The sequence below is a fragment of the Salvelinus fontinalis genome, chromosome 5, assembly GCF_029448725.1.
Source record: "Salvelinus fontinalis isolate EN_2023a chromosome 5, ASM2944872v1, whole genome shotgun sequence".
Lineage (NCBI taxonomy): Eukaryota > Metazoa > Chordata > Actinopteri > Salmoniformes > Salmonidae > Salvelinus > Salvelinus fontinalis.
In genome coordinates, this window is record NC_074669.1 from 2,405,706 (window position 1) to 2,427,626 (window position 21,921).

Below are 21,921 nucleotides of genomic sequence, written 5' to 3' on the forward strand. Positions count from 1 at the left end.
GTTGAATGTTACCCTGTGGATAATGCTGAGACAGGTTGACAGTTACCCTGTGGATAATTCTGAGACAAGTTGGCAGTTACCCTGTGGATAATGCTAGGACAAGTTGGCATTTACCCTGTGGATAATGCTGCGACAGGTTGACAGTTACCCTATGGATAATGCTGAGACAAGTTGACAGTTACCCTATGGATAATGCTGAGACAGGTTGAACGTTACCCTGTGGATAATGCTGTGACAGGTTGGCAGTTACCCTGTGGATAATGCGAAGACAGGATGGCATTTACCCTGTGGTTAATGCTGACACATGTTGACAGTTACCCTATGGATAATGTTAAGACAGGTTGACAGTTACCCTGTGGATAATGCTGAGACAAGTTGGCAGTTACCCTATGGATAATGCTGAGACAAGTTGGCAGTTACCCTGTGGATAATGCTGAGACAGGTTGGCAGTTACCCTGTGGATAATGCTGAGACAGGTTGAACGTTACCCTGTGGATAATGCTAGGACAGGTTGGCATTTACCATGTGGATAATGCTGAGACAGGTTAAATGTTACCCTGTGGATAATTCTGAGACAAGTTGGCAGTTACCCTGTGGATAATGCGAAGACAGGTTGGCATTTACCCTGTGGTTAATGCTGACACATGTTGACAGTTACCCTATGGATAATGTTGAGACAGGTTGACAGTTACCCTGTGGATAATGCTGAGACAAGTTGGCAGTTACCCTATGGATAATGCTGAGACAAGTTGGCAGTTATCCTGTGGATAATGCTGAGACAGGTTGGCAGTTACCCTGTGGATAATGCTGAGACAGGTTGAACGTTACCCTGTGGCTAATGCTAGGACAGGTTGGCATTTACCCTGTGGAAAATGCTGTGACAGGTTGGCAATTACCCTGTGGATAATGCGAAGACAGGATGGCATTTACCCTGTGGTTAATGCAGACACATGTTGACAGTTACCCCATGGATAATGTTGAGACAGGTTGACAGTTACCCTGTGGATAATGCTGAGACAAGTTGGCAGTTACCCTATGGATAATGCTGAGACAAGTTGGCAGTTACCCTGTAGATAATGTTGAGACAGGTTGGCAGTTACCCTGTGGATAATGCCGAGACAGGTTGAACGTTACCCTGTGGATAATGCTAGGACAGGTTGGCATTTACCCTGTGGATAATGCTGAGACAGGTTAAATGTTACCCTGTGGATAATTCTGAGACAAGTTGGCAGTTACCCTGTGGATAATGCGAAGACAGGTTGGCATTTACCCTGTGGTTAATGCTGACACATGTTGACAGTTACCCTATGGATAATGTTGAGACAAGTTGACAGTTACCCTGTGGATAATGCTGAGACAAGATGGCAGTTATCCTGTGGATAATGCTGAGACAGGTTGGCAGTTACCCTGTGGATAATGCTGAGACAGGTTGAACGTTACCCTGTGGATAATGCTAGGACAGGTTGGCATTTACCCTGTGGATAATGCTGAGACAGGTTGAATGTTACCCTGTGGATAATTCTGAGACAAGTTGGCAGTTACCCTGTGGATAATGCTAAGACAGGTTGGCATTTACCCAGTGGATAATGCCAAGACAGGCTGACAGTTAACCTATGGATAATGCTGAGACAGGTTGACAGTTACCCTGTGGATAATGCTGAGACAAGTTGGCCGTTACCCTGTGGATAATGCTAAGACAGGTTGGCATTTACCCAGTGGATAATGCCAAGACAGGCTGACAGTTACCCTATGGATAATGCTGAGACAGGTTGACAGTTACCCTGTGGATAATGCTGAGACAAGTTGGCAGTTACCCTGTGGATAATGCTAAGACAGGTTGGCATTTACCCTGTGGATAATGCTGAGACATGCTGACAGTTACCCAATTAATAATGTTGAGACAGGTTGACAGTTACTCTGTGGATAATGTTGAGACAGGTTGGCATTACCCACATTACCCTGTGGATAATGCTGAGACAGGTTGACTGTTACCATGTGGATAATGCTGAGACAAGTTGGCAGTTACCCTGTGGATAATCCTGAGACAGGTTGACAGTTACCCTGTGGATAATGCTGAGACAAGTTGGCAGTTACCTGTGGATAATCCTGAGACAGGTTGACAGTTACCCTGTGGATAATGCTGAGACAGGTTGGCAGTTACCCTGTGGATAATGCTGAGACAGGTTGACAGTTACCCTGTGGATAATGCTGAGACAGGTTGACAGTTACCCTGTGGATAATCCTGAGACAGGTTGACAGGTACCCTGTGGATAATGCTGAGACAGGTTGGCAGTTACCCACATTACCATGTGGATAATGCTGAGACAAGTTGGCAGTTACCCTGTGGATAATCCTGAGACAGGTTGACAGTTACCCTGTGGATAATGCTGTGACAGGTTGGCAGTTACCCTGTGGATAATGCTGAGACAGGTTGGCAGTTACCCTGTGGATAATTCTGAGACAAGTTGGCAGTTACCCTGTGGATAATGCTGAGACAGGTTGACAGTTACCCTGTGGATAATGCTGAGACAGGTTGACAGTTACCCTGTGGATAATCCTGAGACAGGTTGACAGGTACCCTGTGGATAATGCTGAGACAGGTTGGCAGTTACCCACATTACCATGTGGATAATGCTGAGACAAGTTGGCAGTTACCCTGTGGATAATCCTGAGACAGGTTGACAGTTACCCTGTGGATAATGCTGTGACAGGTTGGCAGTTACCCTGTGGATAATGCTGAGACAGGTTGGCAGTTACCCTGTGGATAATTCTGAGACAAGTTGGCAGTTACCCTGTGGATAATGCTGAGACAGGTTGACAGTTACCCTGTGGATAATGCTGAGACAGGTTGACAGTTACCCTGTGGATAATCCTGAGACAGGTTGACAGGTACCCTGTGGATAATGCTGAGACAGGTTGGCAGTTACCCACATTACCCTGTGGATAATGCTGAGACAAGTTGGCAGTTACCCTGTGGATAATACTGAGACAGAGGATCAGTGAAACAATTCCCCACAAGATGACGAATAAATAAGGGGTTCATGTTCATGAACATATTTTAATAATTTCACATTTTTATTTGTCAAATTCTTTGTAAAGGTGTTCTTTAGAACAAAAAGCAATTTACCACTTGGCTGTAAATGGAACAGGGAGGACACTTGAATCAGGCTAGTGACATCTGACCTGTCCCAATTCACCTTCATAACCTAGTCTGGTGGGACCAGCCTGGTCACAGTATTCACCTTCATAACCTAGTCTGGTGGGACCAACCTGGTCACAGTATTCACCTTCATAACCTAGTCTGGTGGGACCAGCCTGGTCACAGTATTCACCTTCATAACCTAGCCTGGTGGGACCAACCTGGTCACATTATTCACCTTCATAACCTAGTCTGGTGGGACCAGCCTGGTCACAGTATTCACCTTCATAACCTAGTCTGGTGGGACCAACCTGGTCACAGTATTCACCTTCATAACCTAGTCTGGTGGGACCAACCTGGTCACATTATTCACCTTCATAACCTAGTCTGGTGGGACCAACCTGGTCACATTATTCACCTTCATAACCTAGCCTGGTGGGACCAGCCTGGCCAAAGCACTTGATTGTCTTTTTTTAATGATTGAATTAAATGGTATCAGTCAATATGTGGAGTGAGAAAAACTGTGTATTCTGCACCAGGATCAGGGAACTCCTGTTGTATACTGGACACCACACAGGAAGGTATAACCACTGACATGTTACCAAGGTAACCCCATTACCACCACACAGGAAGGTATGACCACTTCGACATGTTACCATGGTAACCCCATTACCACCACACAGGAAGGTATGATCACTCCGACATGTTACCATGGTAACCTCATTACCACCAGACAGGAAGGCATGACCACTCTGACATGTTATCACGGTAACCCCATTACCAGCACACAGGAAGGTATGATCACTCTGACATGTTACCATGGTAACCCCATTACCACCACACAGGAAGGTATGACCACTCCGACATGTTACCATGGTAGCCCCATTACCACCACACAGGAAGGTATGATCACTCCGTCATGTTACCATGGTAACCCCATTACCACCACACAGGAAGGCATGACCACTTCGACATGTTACCATGGTAGCCCCATTACCACCACACAGGAAGGTATGACCACTCCAGCATGTTACCATGGTAGCCCCATTACCACCTCACAGGAAGGTATGATCACTCTGACATGTTATCACGGTAACCCCATTACCAGCACACAGGAAGGTATGACCACTCCGACATGTTACCATGGTAACCCCATTACCACCACACAGGAAGGTATGACCACTCCGACATGTTACCATGGTAACCCCATTACCACCACACAGGAAGGTATGATCACCTCGACATGTTACCATGGTAACCCCATTACCACCACACAGGAAGGTATGATCACTCCGACATGTTACCATGGTAACCTCATTACCACCAGACAAAATGCAGATAGGCACAGTATCTGTAATGCCAAGAGTGTGCAAAGCGGTCATCAAGGCAAAGGGTGGCTACTTTGAAGAATCTCAAATATAAAATATATTTAGAGTTGTTTAAAAAAATAATTGTTGCTAAATAATTCCATATGTTATTTCATAGTTTTGAGTTCTTCACTATTATTCTACAATGTAGAAAATAGCCAAAATAAAGAAAAAACCCTGGAATGAGTAAGTGTATCCAAACTGTTGACTGGTACTGTATATAAATTCAACAATTTCATTCTTCTCATATGACTCTGTAGGCTACTGACCTATTCAAAGCTTCCTCTGGCATCTCACCATACATTCTATCTGAATGTAGTTATTGAACTCCACCTGCAGGAGGTTTGTGTGTTGTGATTGAATGGCGGGAAAAAAACTGCTGGCAAAATTCTGACACAAGACAAGACACACCCACATTAAACCACACCCCCAAACCAACTCACGTTTGGCGTGTCATGGTCGCCTGCCTTTCTTTAGGAGCAAGTCAAAACATTTGGCTAAATCAGTGGGTGCAGTTCCCCTTAAAAGAGAATTTGCCATATCAACATCTCGTGTAAAGCCAGATTATGTTTCAAGAGACACCCAACTCCTCTCTAAAGCTAGCAAGCAAAACATTGCTTGGCTAGTCAAGATAATTTTTTTATTCATTTTTTTAAATTATTTTTTTTAACAATAGCTTTGGCAATTAAATGATATTTAATACATACTTGACATTAACTGAACTCTACTCAAGTTTAATTTTCATAACAATTCTTACCTTGGTTAGTCACACTGCACGTTTGTGGCAAGCTAAAGAAGGAGCTAGCTAGCTAGGTAGCTAGGTGTTTTAGCAAGCTTAATGAAAACTCTTGCTTGCAGTTGAAGAAATCCTTTCCTCTGTCACCAAACAGGTTAAACACATATTTTAATAACATTTTATGAAAGGTTTAGGCAAATAAAATAATCCAAAGGAAAGCTATTTGGCATGATTTATCTTTTCCTTCTGAAGAAAATTCTAAATTGTCAGTTGGAGCCGGGGCTGGGGCTCGGGACCATTTCAAATTGTGAAGGACAGCTCGGGACACCAAGGATGGACAGAAAATATATTTACAAATATGTTCTATGTTCAAGTGCTTTTCGAAATAAACATCTTGTTAATTTTCACTATGTTTCATAAGTGGCAGGTAGGCTATACCTCAATGGCTGCAGAATTTATTTTCCACTACAACTTGTGCATACAAAACCCCACTTTAGAAACGTAATGCTGGGTACTAGAGGTCATGAGAGACTCAACCAGCGGAGGCTGATGGGAGGAGCTATAGGAGGATAGGCTCATTGTAATGGTTGGAATGGAATGAATGGAACGGTATCAAACACATGGAAACCATGGAAACCACATGTTTGACTCCATTCCATTCATTGCATTCCAGCCATTACAATGAGCCCATCCTCCTATAGCTCCACCCACCAGCCTCCATTGGACTCAAACGTATCATCAGGGTAGAGAAGGTTGTCAGGTGCAAGTGTGTATTTTACACATATTTTACAAATATATTTACATGTTAACTTATATTTTATGAACTTTTAAGTTGTCATTCATTATTTTGTTGTCAAACTTGTCAAAGTATAGGTCTGAACTTGGTAGTTTTATGCATTGGATTTTAATGTAGCCTAACTACAGTAATAAGGTAAAAAGCAAACATTTCCATTCATTAAAATATGGCAACATATATTTATTAAAAATAATTGGGAAATTATTTTACTAGCTACCACAGCACGCTATCAAAATGTATTTCCATATATTTAAAGATATAAACATATTTGTAGTCATATGAAAAAGGCCAATTTTGTAATATGTCGATATATTTAAATATATGTAATATAAGGCTTAAACATATATTTAGATATCTGTAATTTACATATACGTAAATACATGTACATACATGTTGTTAAAATATATATCAATATATTTTTCCGTTTGAGGAGGAATAGTCTATCTAGTCACCAATGATTATGGCCAGGCGTTTCCGTTGTTGTTTTTCCTACCCCGCATTTCGATAAACCGACCTCAAGTGGCCGATATAGCACCTTCTCACACCATGATCATCTAACATAATTATCCAATTTGTCCAAAATCAATTCCCAACCATGTGGATGACTTCAAATGAAATAATTGCCAACAATTATTCTCATCGGCAGTATTAGCTTATTTTAAGGACATTATCGACATAAATATTTTACTTATTCATTGCCTGGTATTAACATTATAATGGGAATAATATGTATTTTAATCTAAGAAAATGTAACACATTAAAGAAAAAGTAGGCATTTTAATTTGCTGTAGAATAAATGATGAGGATATATATGGCTTTTGCAAGCGCCAACATCCCTCTCGAAAAAGTTGACAATCCCAAATTGCGCGCATTCATTAACACACATGTAAAGAACGGTGCCACAGTCCGGTAAAAACACAACAGAAAGCATCTCCATAGTAACGGACAAATCCACCGACATGCATTTTGTATGAGAGCGGGATGAAGACGTTACAGTTGTTCTGGTTGATAGAGTGTATTTACAGGCAGTGAACTATTCAACAGTGTTAGAATATCACTCCGAGTAGCTGCGCTTTTACATGCGCCTTGCGGAGGCGGAGAAGTTCATCTCTCCAAATACTGCCGTTTTACCAGAGATGGATCAATTGTGTTATTTCTATAGGAAATCAAAATAGGCGAGCCATTAGTATTCTGAAAATAGTCTATATTTCACCCTCTACATTTTCTGATACAAAAATGCCTATCATAACCACATGATAACAGACAACTAACACGTTGTGAAATATTGTTGTTGATGATGTTGTCTTGTTATGTAAAGACGAGACTGTTTCACTAAATCCTCCACAACGTTTCAAGGTTGAAGCATTCTTCTGAGACGGAATAATTATTTCAGATGGCTGTCTATCCTGTCTTTCCATTTAAAATGTGACGCTAAATTGCAGGTTTTGCAGAATATATTGTAGTCTGCAATGAGCATCCCAGCGGGGAATTTCAAGCGATAGAGATTTTTATTGTGCACTTATATTTTCTGCTTGGATTCATAGTCTTTCCCCTTTACGTGTCCTAATTTCCCCATTTATATAACCTCCTGTGATCAGGGATTGAGTCTGTTGGAGGCGATCAGCTTGAGAAAAACGAGGTGTAAAATCACTAATCTACAAATAGTTTTCCCTGCTAAATAACAGGCTTAGTGAAATTCGTATGCTGCGCCTCCCCTGGTTAAAGCGATCCCTCCGCCAAAAACGAATGGACAACCAGACTGGAATGATTGAGACTTGTGTCAATTACAGAGCATTTCCTAGGATTCTCTGCCTGCATCAAACCCAGTGGATAATGCTGGAAATATAGGTCAATAAAAACTGTGTTTAGTTTTTTTTTTTTAACGCCTGGCCCTGCTATATAAACCCTCTATTCCTGCTAAGGATCCCCATTCACTGCTGCCAAGGATTAAAACAATTATATCACAATCATGTTTGCACCGATCATTATCATCAAAAACATCTAGGAAATGTCCTCTCTGTTCACAGGTAGTTAATCTGAGATGGATTTAAATCCCTCCCAGAGACAGGAAGGGATTTATTTATGAAGATATGCATCCAGCCACAGATCCCCTGACTTCTTCAGTGACCTGGGGAAGAACAGAGGTGGATAACAAACCAGGTAAATCACATAGGAGTCTGAGAGCAGCAGGTATCACCTTATGATGTACAATCTACTCCCAGCGGATAGCACTATACAAGTATTCATTAAAACATGTTACCTGACAACATCAGTCATGCCTTTCTGCAAAGTCTTGACCTGATAGGGAACTCCATGTTTCTCACACAGAGTACGAACCAGAGGAGCCACAAGGTGGTAGTTATGACGGGGCATGGTGGGAAACAGACTGGGAGACAGAGGGGGAGAGGCAGAGAGAGAGTGGGGGGGCAGGGAGAGAGAGAGGGAGAGGGGTGGGGGAGGAGGAAGGAGAGAGAGGGAGAGATGGAGAGGGGTGGGGGAGGAGGAAGGAGAGAGAGGGAGGGAAAGACAGAGAGAGCAAACGCAATCAGAGTTTTTCAGAGAAACCTCAGTTTCTGAGTAGGATTGTATCGATATTGTATCTAAACACTATTATGAGGTACAATAATTAGTACAAAAAAAACAAATTATATTTAAGATCAAATGAAGCTGAATACTGCTTAAACTATAATTTAGTATGTCAATGCCCTGATAAATGACCATATAAATACAGTATATGCTGTTGACAGACAACAGTAAGGTGGGATATTTGTTTCACTTACTGGTGTTCAATCTGAAAGTTGAGGTGTCCACTGAACCAGTCATTGAAGGTTGACTGTTCAATGTTGCAAGTAGCACTCAACTAAGACCAGAGAAAGAAACACGTTACAGCTCCCTCTGCTGGAGAACTACGGATGGCACAGACCCAGAAAACACTCCTGGGACTGTATTCAGGACTGCTGTTCTCGGATCAGTTTAGCATTTTAAGATGATAATGAATAGGAATGTATGGACAGGGGGGACCTGATCCTAGGTCAGCCCTCCTACTCCAAGATACAGACCCAGTTGTCTAGTAATGATGACATGTTACCTGCATGGTGAGCCAGTCCTGGTGTCTCTCGTGATCCATCTCCATAGGAAGATGACTCATCTGGGTCACCCACACAAACCAGTGGCTTTCCAAAAACCTATATACAGTACAATATTCACAATACAATTATTCAGCCACAATATTATGTTTCATTACTACATCAAGCACATCATTGTGTTGTTTTCTAATACTGTAGATACTTTGAATACAATGAATGAATGAGTTATTCTTTGATCTCCCTCTCAGTTCATACTTTACCTGACGAAGCTGATCAATGCTACTGAGCCAAAGAAACCAAAGAAGGGATAGTAACAGCAGAAGAAGCGAAGGTAGAAACTCATCGACCACGCCAGATCCTTCACAGGAGACAAAGATTGGTATTACGGCCAGACATGATCACATCTGGGGTTCTCAGCAAAGCAACAATGATCACATCTAGGGTTCCTAGCAAAGCAACAATGATCACATCTAGGGTTCCTAGCAAAGCAACAATGATCACATCTAGGGTTCCTAGCAAAGCACCAATGATCACATCTAGGGTTCCTAGCAAAGCAACAATGATCACATCTAGGGTTCCTCGCAAAGCAACAATTATCACATCTGGGGTCCCTAGCAAAGCAACAATGATCACATCTAGGGTTCCTAGCAAAGCAACAATGATCCCATCTAGGGTTCCTCGCAAAGCAACAATTATCACATCTAGGGTTCCTAGCAAAGCAACAATGATCCCATCTAGGGTTCCTAGCAAAGCAACAATGATCACATCTAGGGTTCCTAGCAAAGCAACAATGATCACATCTAGGGTTCCTAGCAAAGCAACAATGATCACATCTAGGGTTCCTCGCAAAGCAACAATGATCACATCTGGGGTCCCTAGCAAAGCAACAATGATCACATCTAGGGTTCCTAGCAAAGCAACAATGATCACATCTAGGGTTCCTAGCAAAGCAACAATGATCACATCTGGGGTCCCTAGCAAAGCAACAATGATCACATCTAGGGTTCCTAGCAAAGCAACAATTATCACATCTAGGGTTCCAAGCAAAGCAACAATGATCACATCTAGGGTTCCTAGCAAAGCAACAATGATCACATCTAGGGTTCCTCGCAAAGCAACAATTATCACATCTGGGGTCCCTAGCAAAGCAACAATGATCACATCTAGGGTTCCTAGCAAAGCAACAATGATCCCATCTAGGGTTCCTCGCAAAGCAACAATTATCACATCTAGGGTTCCTAGCAAAGCAACAATGATCCCATCTAGGGTTCCTAGCAAAGCAACAATGATCACATCTAGGGTTCCTAGCAAAGCAACAATGATCACATCTAGGGTTCCTAGCAAAGCAACAATGATCACATCTAGGGTTCCTCGCAAAGCAACAATGATCACATCTGGGGTCCCTAGCAAAGCAACAATGATCACATCTAGGGTTCCTAGCAAAGCAACAATGATCACATCTAGGGTTCCTAGCAAAGCAACAATGATCACATCTGGGGTCCCTAGCAAAGCAACAATGATCACATCTAGGGTTCCTAGCAAAGCAACAATTATCACATCTAGGGTTCCAAGCAAAGCAACAATGATCACATCTAGGGTTCCTAGCAAAGCAACAATGATCACATCTAGGGTTCCAAGCAAAGCAACAATGATCACATCTGGGGTTCCTAGCAAAGCAACAATGATCACATCTAGGGTTCCTAGCAAAGCAACAATGATCACATCCAGGGTTCCTAGCAAAGCAACAATGATCACATCTAGGGTTCCTAGCAAAGCAACAATGATCACATCTAGGGTTCCAAGCAAAGCAACAATGATCACATCTGGGGTTCCTAGCAAAGCAACAATGATCACATCTAGGGTTCCTAGCAAAGCAACAATGATCACATCCAGGGTTCCTAGCAAAGCAACAATGATCACATCCAGGGTTCCTAGTGTCACTCCAGGTGGACTCCACTGTTTGGTGAACTGGAACGCGCTTCACGTTGTTTTTATCCGGTATTAGAAACAGTTTAGTCAGTCTTAAACTTTATCGAATATTTACATTTTAGGGTACCTGAGGTTGGATTAGGAACTTTGTTTGAAATGTTTGGACCAAGTTTACAGGTAATTTATTAGATACTTTGTAGGCATGTTGGGCGAGTTGAAACCGGTGTATTTCTGAATCAAACGCGCCAAATAAATGGACATTTTTGGGACATAAAGAAGGACATTATCGAACAAAAAGACCATTTGTGATGTTTCTGGGACCTTTTGGAGTGCCAACAGAAGAAGATCTTCAAAGGTAAGTCAATAATTATATCGCTATTTCTGACTTTTGTCGCGCACCTGCCTGGTTGAAATCGGATTTCCACTGGTTTGTATGCGGGGCGCTGTCCTCAGATAATCGCATGGTCTGCTTTCGCCGTAAAGCCTTTTTGAAATCTGACACATCGACTAGATTAACAAGAAGTTAGGCTTTATTTTGATGTATTACACATATATTTTCGTGAATGTTGAATATTGATATTCCTGCAGTTTGAATTTGGCGCGCTGCCATTTCACTGGATGTTGTCAAATCAAATCAATCCCGCTAAAGGAATTGTCGCATGAAGGGATCCCATAAGAGGTTAAATAAAGGTGAAATTAAAAAATATATATATATAATTACTCACCACCCAGTCCCGTTGTGAAAACATGGTCCGGAATATCTGGATGTTGAAAAACACTGGAACGATTAGTGGAGGTCCAACTGAGAGACAGAAGGAAAATATTGGTATTACATACATACATGAGTGGTCTATATTTTGCTTTTATGTGTTCAATGGAAGTTGATGTGATTTATATACGGAAATCCATGAAAGGTGTTCAGAAACTTACTGAGGAAGAAGTACTGGTGTTGGTAATGGTAGGGCATGTACTTCAACTTCTTTACACCATACTGCAATAGACAGAGACAAGGAGTCAGATGGATCTTACACAGAAACACTAATAGCGGGTTAACACTACTGAGACAAACTGTTACATGGATATCATTACATGGTTATTTCATGAATATTACATAAAATGAATGAACTATTACATGGATATTTGAATATTACATGGTTATTTCATGAATATTACATTAAATGAATTAACTATTACCTGGATATTTGAATATTACATGGTTATTTCATGAATATTACATTAAATTAATGAACTATTACATGGATATTTGAATATTACATGGTTATTTCATGAATATTACATTAAATTAATGAACTATTATATGGATATTTGAATATTATATGGATATTATTACATGGTTATTTCATGAATATTATATTAATTTAATTAACTATTACATGGATACTTAAATACAGCATTAAAACTTCTTATGGCTGCAGGGGCAGTATTGAGTAGCTTAGATGAAAGGTGCCCATTTCAAACGGCCTGCTCCTTAGTCATAGTTCCTAATATTTGCATATTATTATTAATATTGGATAGAAAACACTCCAAAGTTTCTAAAACTGTTTGAATTATTTCTCTGAGATTAACAGAACTCATATTGGCAGGCAAAATCCTGAGTTGAAATCAAAACCGGAAGTCAGAAATCTGAGATTGTCTGTATTCAACAGAGTCCCTAAAGAGGTCCAAATGACGTATGACTGGGGTTGCACTGCCTAGGGGTTCCACTAGATGTCAGCAATCAATAGAAATTCCAATGAGATTTCTATGGTGTTGTGGGAGAGAATGAGAGCAGAATCAGTCAGGTGTCCATCAAGCAGCCACTCGCGTAACATCCTACTTCCTCATGCAAGCCACTGACGTTCCATTGCTCACGAAGAGAACAAAGAATACTCCGGTTGGAACTTTATTGAAGCTATATGTTAAAAACATCCTAATGATTGATTCAGTACTTAGTTTGAAATGTTTCTTCGACCGGTAATATCACATTTTGAAGTTTTTGTCCGATATGAAGCTGACCAGAATTAGCGTTTGGATATGTTTACCAAACGCGCTAACAATTGGACATAAATAACAGATTTTTTTGAACAAAACAAACATTTATTGTGGACCTGGAGTTTCTGCTGTGCTTTCTGATCGAAACCAACAAAGGTAATGAAATATTTATAATATATTTTGTTGTTTATAGTGACGCTATCTTTGCAGCTGTGATATGCTAATTTGAGCGCCGTCTCAGATTATAGCGTGCAGTTATTTTTCCTTAAAGTTTTTTTTAAATCAGACATAGCGGTTGCATTAAGGAGAGGTATATCTATAATTAAATGTGTATAACTTGTATTATCATCTATATTTATGATGAGTATTCATGTTGAAACGATGGGCTATGCAAAGTCACTTGATGTTTTTGCCACTAGTGAATCTAGTCGCCTCAATGTAAACTCAGATTTTTTTATATAAATATGAATTGAATCAAACAAAACACGCATGTATTGTGTAACATGAAGTCCTATGAGTGTCATCTGATGAAAATAATCGAAGGTTAGTGATTCATTTTATCTCTATTCTGGTTTTTGTGATGCTATCATTAGCTGGGAAAAATGGCTATGATTATTTTTAGTTTTGTGGTGACCTAACATAATCGTTTGTAGTGCTTTCGCTGAAAAGCCTATTTGAAATCGGACACTTTGGTGGGATTAACAACAAGATTACCTTTAAAATGATATAAGACACATGTATGTTTGAGGAATTTTAATTATGAGATTTATGGTTTTTGAATTTGGCGCCCTGCACTTGGACTGGCTGTTGTCATATTGGTCCCGATATCGGGCTTGCAGCCATAAGAAGTCATTAATAATATTACATGAATGATTAGATTATTATTGAAATATGACATGGAGTCAGATGGGTCATAAAGCAGTAAGGTTGTGGGACCAGTTGGGGCAGAGATCACATATATATTATAGAGATAACTACCTCTACAGGCTGTTTGTCTCCCAGGACGAAGACATGCAGTGAGTTGATATCAGGATCTTTACGAAAAATGTTGGGTTTAGCGTGGTGCTGGAAGTGACGATGGTTCCACCAGTTAGCAGAGGCACCCTGGAAACACACAGCTACTGTTACTTATTAATGGTACACACAATTACACTTACTGTAACTTACACCTGTTGGACACTACACCAAATAAGGCTAATGTATAGCAGTGAACTTGTAAATGTAACACTGCTCTGGTGAATGTAGGAAAGTGAAAGGGAGAGTTTCCTGAACAAAGATTTAACGTAGTCCTGGAGTAAAATGTACTTTCAAAGGAGATTATCCATTGAGAATGGTTTCCAGTCCAGGACTGGGTTTAAACGGTGTCCGGTTAACTTATCCAACGAGGAGCAAAAGATCAGCCTAAAGAAACAGTAATGTCAAATGTCCAACCATTGTCCAGTAGCCTACCTTTAGGTGTCCAATGACAAACTTGTGCAGTTTGTGGTTCCAGCTGGATTTCTTGCAGACTGACAGGTGGCCGTAGTCATGCTGCAGCCAGCCAGCCTGGGCCTGAGAGGGAAAAAGAAAGGCAGATTTTGAACGATGTCTGAAAGGTGGTTTGGTAACCTTATGTCTCTTCTCCCTCTTTTTCCCCTGCCCAGCTACAAGGTTTCTCCCTGCAGGCGGTCACTGAGTCCGAGTTATAATGGAGTTCCTGAAACTTGACCCCAAAAAACCTTCTGAGTCAGATGGTTTAGACTCTTTCTTCTTTAAGGTTGCTGCCCCTATCATCACCAAGCCTATCTCCGACCTTTTTAACCTGTCTCTCCTTTCTGGAGAGGTTCCCATTGCTTGGAAGGCAGCCACAGTTCATCCTTTATTAAAAGGGGGAGCTCAAGCTGATCCTAACTGTTATAGGCCTATTTCTATTTTGCCCTGTTTATCAAAAGTGTTGGAAAAACCTGTCCATAATCAACTGACTGGCTTTCTTGATGTCTATAGTATTCTCTCTGGTATGCAATCTGGTTTCTGCTCAGGTTATAAATGTGTCACTGCAACCTTAAAGGTCCTCAATGATGTCACTATTGCCCTTGATTCTAAACAATATTGTGCTGCTGTTTTTATTGACTTGGCCAAAGCTTTTGATACGGTAGACCATTCCATTCTTGTGGGCCGGCTAAGGAGTATTGGTGTCTCTGAGGGGTCTTTAGTCTAGTTTGCTAACTACCTCTCTCAAAGAGTGCAGTGTATAACGTCAGAACATCTGCTGTCTCAACCACTGCCTGTCACCAAGGGAGTACCCCAAGGCTCGATCCTAGGCCCCATGCTCTTCTCAATTTACATCAACAACATAACACAGGCAGTAGGAAGCTCTCTTATCCATTTATATGCAGATGATACAGTCTAATACTGAGCTGGTCCCTCCCCGGACTTTGTGCTAAACGGTCTACAACAAAGCTTTCTTAGTGTCCAACAGGCTTTCTCTGTCATGTGGTTTGGTAAGAAGAATTCCCCACTCCCTACAGGTGTGATTACTACCTCTGAGGGTTTTGAGCTTGAGGTAGTCACCTCATACAAGTACTTACTAACCCTGATTCAGATGACCATCCTACCCATGCTAGATTACGCAGACATAATGTATAGATTGGCAGGTAAGTGTGCTCTCGAGCGGCTAGATGTTCTTTACCATTCAGCCATCAGATTTGCCACCAATGCTCCTTATAGGACACATCACTGCACTCTATACTCCTCTGTAAACTGGTCATCTCTGTATACCCATCGCAAGACCCACTGGTTGATGCTTATTTATAAAACCATCTTAGGCCTCACTCCCCTCTATCTGAGATATCTACTGCAGCCCTCATCCTCCACATACAACACCCGTTCTGCCAGTCACATTCTGTTAAAGGTCCCCAAAGCACACACATCCCTGGGTCGCTCCTCTTTTCAGTTCGCTGCAGCTAGCGACTGGAACGAGCTGCAAAAAAACACTCAAACTGGACAGTTTTATCTCAATCTCTTCATTCAAAAATTCAATCATGGACTCTCGTACTGACAGCTGTGGCTGCTTCGCGTGATGTATTGTTGTCTCTACCTTCTTGCCCTTTGTGCTGTTGTCTGTGCCCAATAATGTTTGTGCCATGTTTTTGCTGCTACCATGTTATGTTGCTACCATGTTATGTTGCTACCATGTTGTTGTCCTGTTGTGTTGCTACCATGTTGTGCTCCTGCCATGCTGTGTTGCTACCATGTTATGTTGCTACCATGTTGTTGTCCTGTTGTGTTGCTACCATGTTGTGTTGCTACCATGTTGTGTTGCTACCATGTTGTGTTGCTACCATGTTGTGTTGCTACCATGCTGTGATGCTACCTTGCTGTGTTGCTACCATGTTATGTTGGTACCATGTTGTGTTGCTACCATGCTGTGTTCCTACCATGCTGTGTTGCTACCATGTTGTGTTGCTACCATGCTGTGTTGCTACCATGCTGTGTTGCTACCATGTTGTGTTTCTACCATGCTGTGTTGCTACCATGCTGTGTTGCTACCATGCTATCTTGTTGTCTTAGGTCTCTCTTTATGCAGTGTTGTCTCTCTTGTTGTGATGTGTGTTTTGTCCTATATTTATATATATATTTTTTTTTTTATCCTATCCCCCGTCCCCACAGGAGGCCTTTTGCCTTATGGTAGGCCGTCATTGTAAATAACAATTTGTTCTTAACTGACTTGCCTAATTAAATAAAGGTAAATAAAAATAAAACCCTTACCCTAACCTTAATCGTAATCTATTCGTCTAATTCTAACCTTAATCCTAAACCTAACTCTAACCTTAATCCTAACCTTAACCTAATCCTCTAATTCTAACCTTAATCCTAACCCTAACCTAATCCTATAATTCTAACCTTAATACTAAAACTAACCTTAATCCTAACCCTAACCTAATCCTCTAATTCTAACCTTAATCCTAAACCTAATCTTAATCCTAACCCTAACCTAATCCTCTAATTCTAACCTTAATCCTAATCCTAAACCTAACCTTAAACTTAATCTTATTCCTAACCCTAACCCTAACCTTCGATCCCTATGCCTAACCTTTGAATCTGCCTGTCAACTATCTTCTTGTACTCCCTAATAATACTGTAATGATACCTGAGATGTGGCCAGCATGAGGGAACAGAGCAGTGTGAGGCTCCAGCTGGTCCCCCAGACCCAGAGCAGGCCCAAAGCCAGGGCCTCTAGTAGCAGGATGTGGCCCAGGTAGAGGCTGAAGAACAGGGGGCGGGCACGGAGGAGGCCCTCACTCTCCACACGGCCGCGCAAGGCCTGGAAGTCTTGCACTAGTGCTGCCTGTATGGATTAGAGGTGATCAATAATCAATTAAGACGTATGAAGTAAGGGGTCTTTCTCAATCACTCTGTCCTTGCTTCGAGGTGGCGAGCTGATAGGATGCAAGGAAATGCAGAAAGACCAACTGTGATAGAGCATAGTAGATGAACCAGGAGGAAGGTGGACGATGGTAGAGAGATGGGAGTGGAGGGGAGGAAGAGGACAGGAGAGGAAGAAGGACAGTGTAAATTCTAACCAGATTTTGGCACTGTACAGGTGCTAGCAGGAGTTGAAACAGTTGTGTGGAGCAGACCAGCTCAAGAAGAAGAAGAATGTAAGAAGAAGAAGAAGGGTAAGGAAATAGAAGTAACAGAAAGCTGAAGAGTACCGGGATAAGATGTAAGACTCCTGAATAGATAAACAGACAGAGGACAGCAGGGCATCTGATCTCATAGACAGGCTGGTATAATGTGATCTAGTTATAGGGGCATCTGGACACATAGACAGGCTGGTATAATGTGATCTAGTTATAGGGGCATCTGATCTCATAGACAGGCTGGTATAATGTGATCTAGTTATAGCGGCATCTGGACACATAGACAGGCTGGTATAATGTGATCTAGTTATAGGGGCATCTGGGCACATAGACAGGCTGGTATAATGTGATCTAGTTATAGGGGCATCTGGACACAGACAGGCTGGTATAATGTGATCTAGTTATAGGGGCATCTGGACACATAGACAGGCTGGTATAATGTGATCTAGTTATAGGGGCATCTGGACACAGACAGGCTGGTATAATGTGATCTAGTTATAGGGGCATCTGGACACAGACAGGCTGGTATAATGTGATCTAGTTATAGGGGCATCTGGACACAGACAGGCTGGTATAATGTGATCTAGTTATAGGGGCATCTGGACACATAGACAGGCTGGTATAATGTGATCTAGTTATAGGGGCATCTGGACACAGACAGGCTGGTATAATGTGATCTAGTTATAGTAGATGACTGAAGATAACACACTACTTTTCTAGGAGGTAAATCCTGTCTTTAAATATCTCCATCCACATCACACCTGCTCTTACCACACTCTGACACATTGTAGAATGTATCATTCTGCACAGCATTCTGTCTGAGAAGCATGGAATTCCCTATTAGCCAGAGAAAGACAGGCCTCACACTGGTCCCCGGGGCCCTACCTAAACCTACAGTATGTTAGAGTGTACGTGGTGTCAGAGGGAGAGATGCTGTAGGCTTCACATTCTATGTTTCAGTATGTAGCCTACAACGATGTATGTTATGTAGAGGGAGAGATGCTGTAGGCTTCACATTCTATGTTTCATTATGTAGCCTACAACGATGTATGTTATGTAGAGGGAGAGATGCTGTAGGCTTCACATTCTATGTTTCAGTATACAGCCTACAACGATGTATGTTATGTAGAGGGAGAGAGAGAAAGACGGGCCTCCTCACATTTTTCCCATGGTCCTGGCTGGGCTCTGTCGTTGCCAGCTCTCCAATCAGCAACGGCTTCAGAAACTTCCTGACAAAATTAGGATTGGGATGGAATGCGACAAATGCTTCCTAGAAATCAGAGATATAGATTAATCTATGTTGCTTAATATAAATACATACAAATGTCCTATTTTTTGTCTCTCAGTTAATAAAACAAATATTTTAAAAGTAAAAAAATAAATACAAATTAATTAACTGTGAGGTTAGTTAATAGATTATCATGAAATTAGGATCCAGCAATGTACGATCCACTAACAACTAGTGTAATATGTCATACAGTCATAATGTACGATCCACTAACAACTAGTGTAATATGTCATACAGTCATAATGTACGATCCACTAACAACTAGTGTAATATGTCATACAGTCATAATGTACGATCCACTAACAACTAGTGTAATATGTCATACAGTCATAATGTACGATCCACTAACAACTAGTGTAATATGTCATACAGTCATAATGTACGATCCACTAACAACTAGTGTAATATGTCATACCTACAACATAATATTTGCAACAGTCTTCCTGGAATAGCTTGAGAACATTTGACCAACAACTTCCCTAGTTAGGCTACTGACCGTGGCATCTTCTCCGGCAAAGTGACTGATGACCCGGATGCCCCCCGGGTGTCTCTTCGCCCACTGGGTAATATTATAGACCTTCCTGTCGATGACCAACCACTGGTCGCCTCTGTGGCAGTGCCTCTGGACCTCTTCCCAGGTGTAGACTGCACTGCCACCTCCCCCTCCACCGGGCCCAACCCTGTCACCCTTGGCCGGCTCGCTTGACTCAGTCTGCTGTCCTCCGCCCCCCATCCTCGGTTCTCTCTCTGCTCCACTCACACCGTCGCTGTGTCGGCTGCGCTCTGTCCAGTCTGTCCAACTGAAGCACACTGACGACCAGTCAAATACAATGTACAGAGAGGAAGACAGGGAATGGAATCAGAATCAGATCATGCTGTCTGAGCCAAGTCACACCTACGTGATGAAATGGTGTGATTCTTCTGCAGGTTGATGTTTATTGGGATGAGTCTTGTCCTGGAGGCAACAACTGGGAGATTTCTGCTAGATGGGCCAGCTGCAAAGTAAGTGAAAATTGGCTATATTGTAAAAAATTTATGAAAACAAAATTAGCTTTTTGGTCTTAATTTCAGATTAGGGTTGGGTTTAAAATCTGATTTGATGACTGTGGCTGTGCCAGCTAGTGACCACGCTGCAGAGCTGCCTCCAGAACAACATTCATGACGGAAAAAAAACGCTAACCTGCGACTCTTCTGCCAGAGGGAAGGGAGATGTTCTCCAGACAGCGTTGTACAACAAAATGTGTTGTTCAATTCATTTGCTGAAAATATCCAATGACTAATACCTGTAGAGGCGCAAGAATGTTAGCCAGTCTAAGTCCTGTAATTCTGTGGAGTTCCTATTCTAACAACATCGAAACCATTAAATATGTTGCTGAAAATATCTACGAATACCTGTAGCATTCTGTATGGAGTTCCTATTGTAATCTGTTGAGCATCGATGCTATTCACCACCATGTTTATTTTTAACACTATATTAGAATACAGACAAAGAGCATTGAAATGTTCTCATCAATAAATAATAAAGAATACGGAGATGCGCCATTGTGTGGGCATGGACTCCTCTTCCGTTCCGCATATGTTTCCCGAGTTTTATATGACACACAGTGCAAACCTTTATGACTGTTTCATATTAATGTCTCTATGATGACAGACATTATAAAATCGAATAGTCCGTTGTCGTGTCAACCTTTACAGAAATCCCCAGGCTACATGACATTACATTAAAGTAGGCTATATTGTTATCAACAATATAACGCAATTATACAATGACGATGTGTATATAGAATTAATATTATAGCTGCACTTACCAACATGTCCAGATGTGCAATCCTCTCTCTCTTCCTCTCTCCTTGTCCTATTCATGCAGATACATTTACTTGTTTCTGATCACCCGTCTCATCATCTATCCAATCAAATCACCGGTATATTTAACGGTATATTTCGTTACATAACCAACTATAGCTCACTCGGTCATTCACCCACCCACAAGTTCCCTAAACAATTACATACCGATCATTCGAGTCTCTCGTCCAATGGGGTTATTTCACTAGACCGCTGGCATATCTGCAATTGGTTCACAACAGCCTATCAGAATTATAAAAAAAAAGTCCCGTCCCTATCAATCTGATTGGCCTTCAAGACTGTCAAAGGCTTGCCTATTCCAACCAATCAGGACGCTCTTGGACGCCCTCGCAAGAAGAAGATAGGACAGACACGTTTGTGTTTTCTTTAGCTGAAGTTTAACATTTAATTCTTCACTTTAGTTACATACGTGTTTTTTTTTTTTAGAGAGATCCATCAATCCACTCCGTTCAATAAATGTAACCCGAGTCATCATTATCTAGTGCATAGAAACGAACCAAACCAAACATTTGCCGTGCTACCCTTTTACAGTCATAAAGGGATCATTTAACTACAGCCCATAAGGGTTAGCTAAAGTATGGTGCGCGGACTTTGGACATTAATAAAATGAGTAAAGTCCCCCCTTGATATGGATTTTTCCTCCTGTTCTCTTAACGGAGTTCTTGATTTGCGAGTCCATGTTAAATTCCCCGAACGACACACACGCCAGCAGCATCCACCAGTCACATACAAAATAAGAATACACGTTCATACACTTCAATAAAACGTTGCTCTAATGACTAACATCAAGTAAGATGACCAGACTACCATATCATATGGAGCGATACCTTCTTACTCTACGGAGGTTTTGCTTACAAATGCTTTCTCTGTGCAGGCCCCTTGATATATCCTGTTGCCAAGGAAACATCTTATACATAAAACATGACATAATACATTAATAGGCAATTACAGCTGAAGGACAGAACTACATAAAATTATATAATACATAACTTTAATAGACAGGTACGGAACTACATAAATTAGATATAAAACTAGACAATAGAGCAACACAGTGGAGGTGTAATAATACCCATAAAACCTTGCGGTCAAACAGTGAAATGTTT

At 41.3% G+C, this 21,921-nt stretch overlaps 2 protein-coding genes across 5 annotated transcripts in view; one reads left to right on the forward strand and one right to left on the reverse strand.

Moving 5' to 3' along the window:
• LOC129856194 (acyl-CoA Delta-6 desaturase-like) overlaps window positions 1–21,921 on the forward strand; it is an 83,228-nt gene that overhangs the window by 21,452 nt on the left and 39,855 nt on the right. The gene's annotated exons all lie outside the window — the stretch shown is intronic.
• Window positions 5,394–20,891, reverse strand: LOC129856196 (acyl-CoA Delta-6 desaturase-like). 3 transcript variants are annotated; one of them, XM_055924334.1, is made up of 15 exons: window positions 20,764–20,891; window positions 20,136–20,238; window positions 19,855–19,950; window positions 19,452–19,765; window positions 18,827–18,937; window positions 17,175–17,372; window positions 14,495–14,596; window positions 14,024–14,149; window positions 11,984–12,044; window positions 11,779–11,855; window positions 9,385–9,482; window positions 9,127–9,223; window positions 8,819–8,898; window positions 8,299–8,424; window positions 5,394–8,166 (listed from the first exon to the last, which is right to left on the reverse strand). In XM_055924334.1, the coding sequence occupies exons 4-15, from the start codon at window positions 19,686–19,688 to the stop codon at window positions 8,115–8,117; spliced, it is 1,365 nt and encodes a 454-aa protein (XP_055780309.1). In that variant the 5' UTR covers window positions 19,689–19,765; window positions 19,855–19,950; window positions 20,136–20,238; window positions 20,764–20,891; the 3' UTR covers window positions 5,394–8,114. The 3 variants fall into 3 exon arrangements, with proteins under 3 accessions (XP_055780309.1, XP_055780310.1, XP_055780308.1); XM_055924335.1 differs by having other exon boundaries at window positions 19,851–19,950; XM_055924333.1 differs by lacking the exon at window positions 19,855–19,950.

Excerpts from the sequence above, each read along its gene's own strand:
- LOC129856196 (XM_055924333.1), bottom strand. The coding sequence starts at position 19,688 with ATGGGGGGCGGAGGACAGCAGACTGAGTCAAGCGAGCCGGCCAAGGGT. Across the intron at positions 14,597-17,174 it reads TCATGCTGGCCACATCTCAG|GCCCAGGCTGGCTGGCTGCA; the intron begins GTATCATTACAG and ends TTTCCCTCTCAG. Across the intron at positions 9,483-11,778 it reads TTTCACAACGGGACTGGGTG|GATCTGGCGTGGTCGATGAG; the intron begins GTGAGTAATTAT and ends TCTCCTGTGAAG.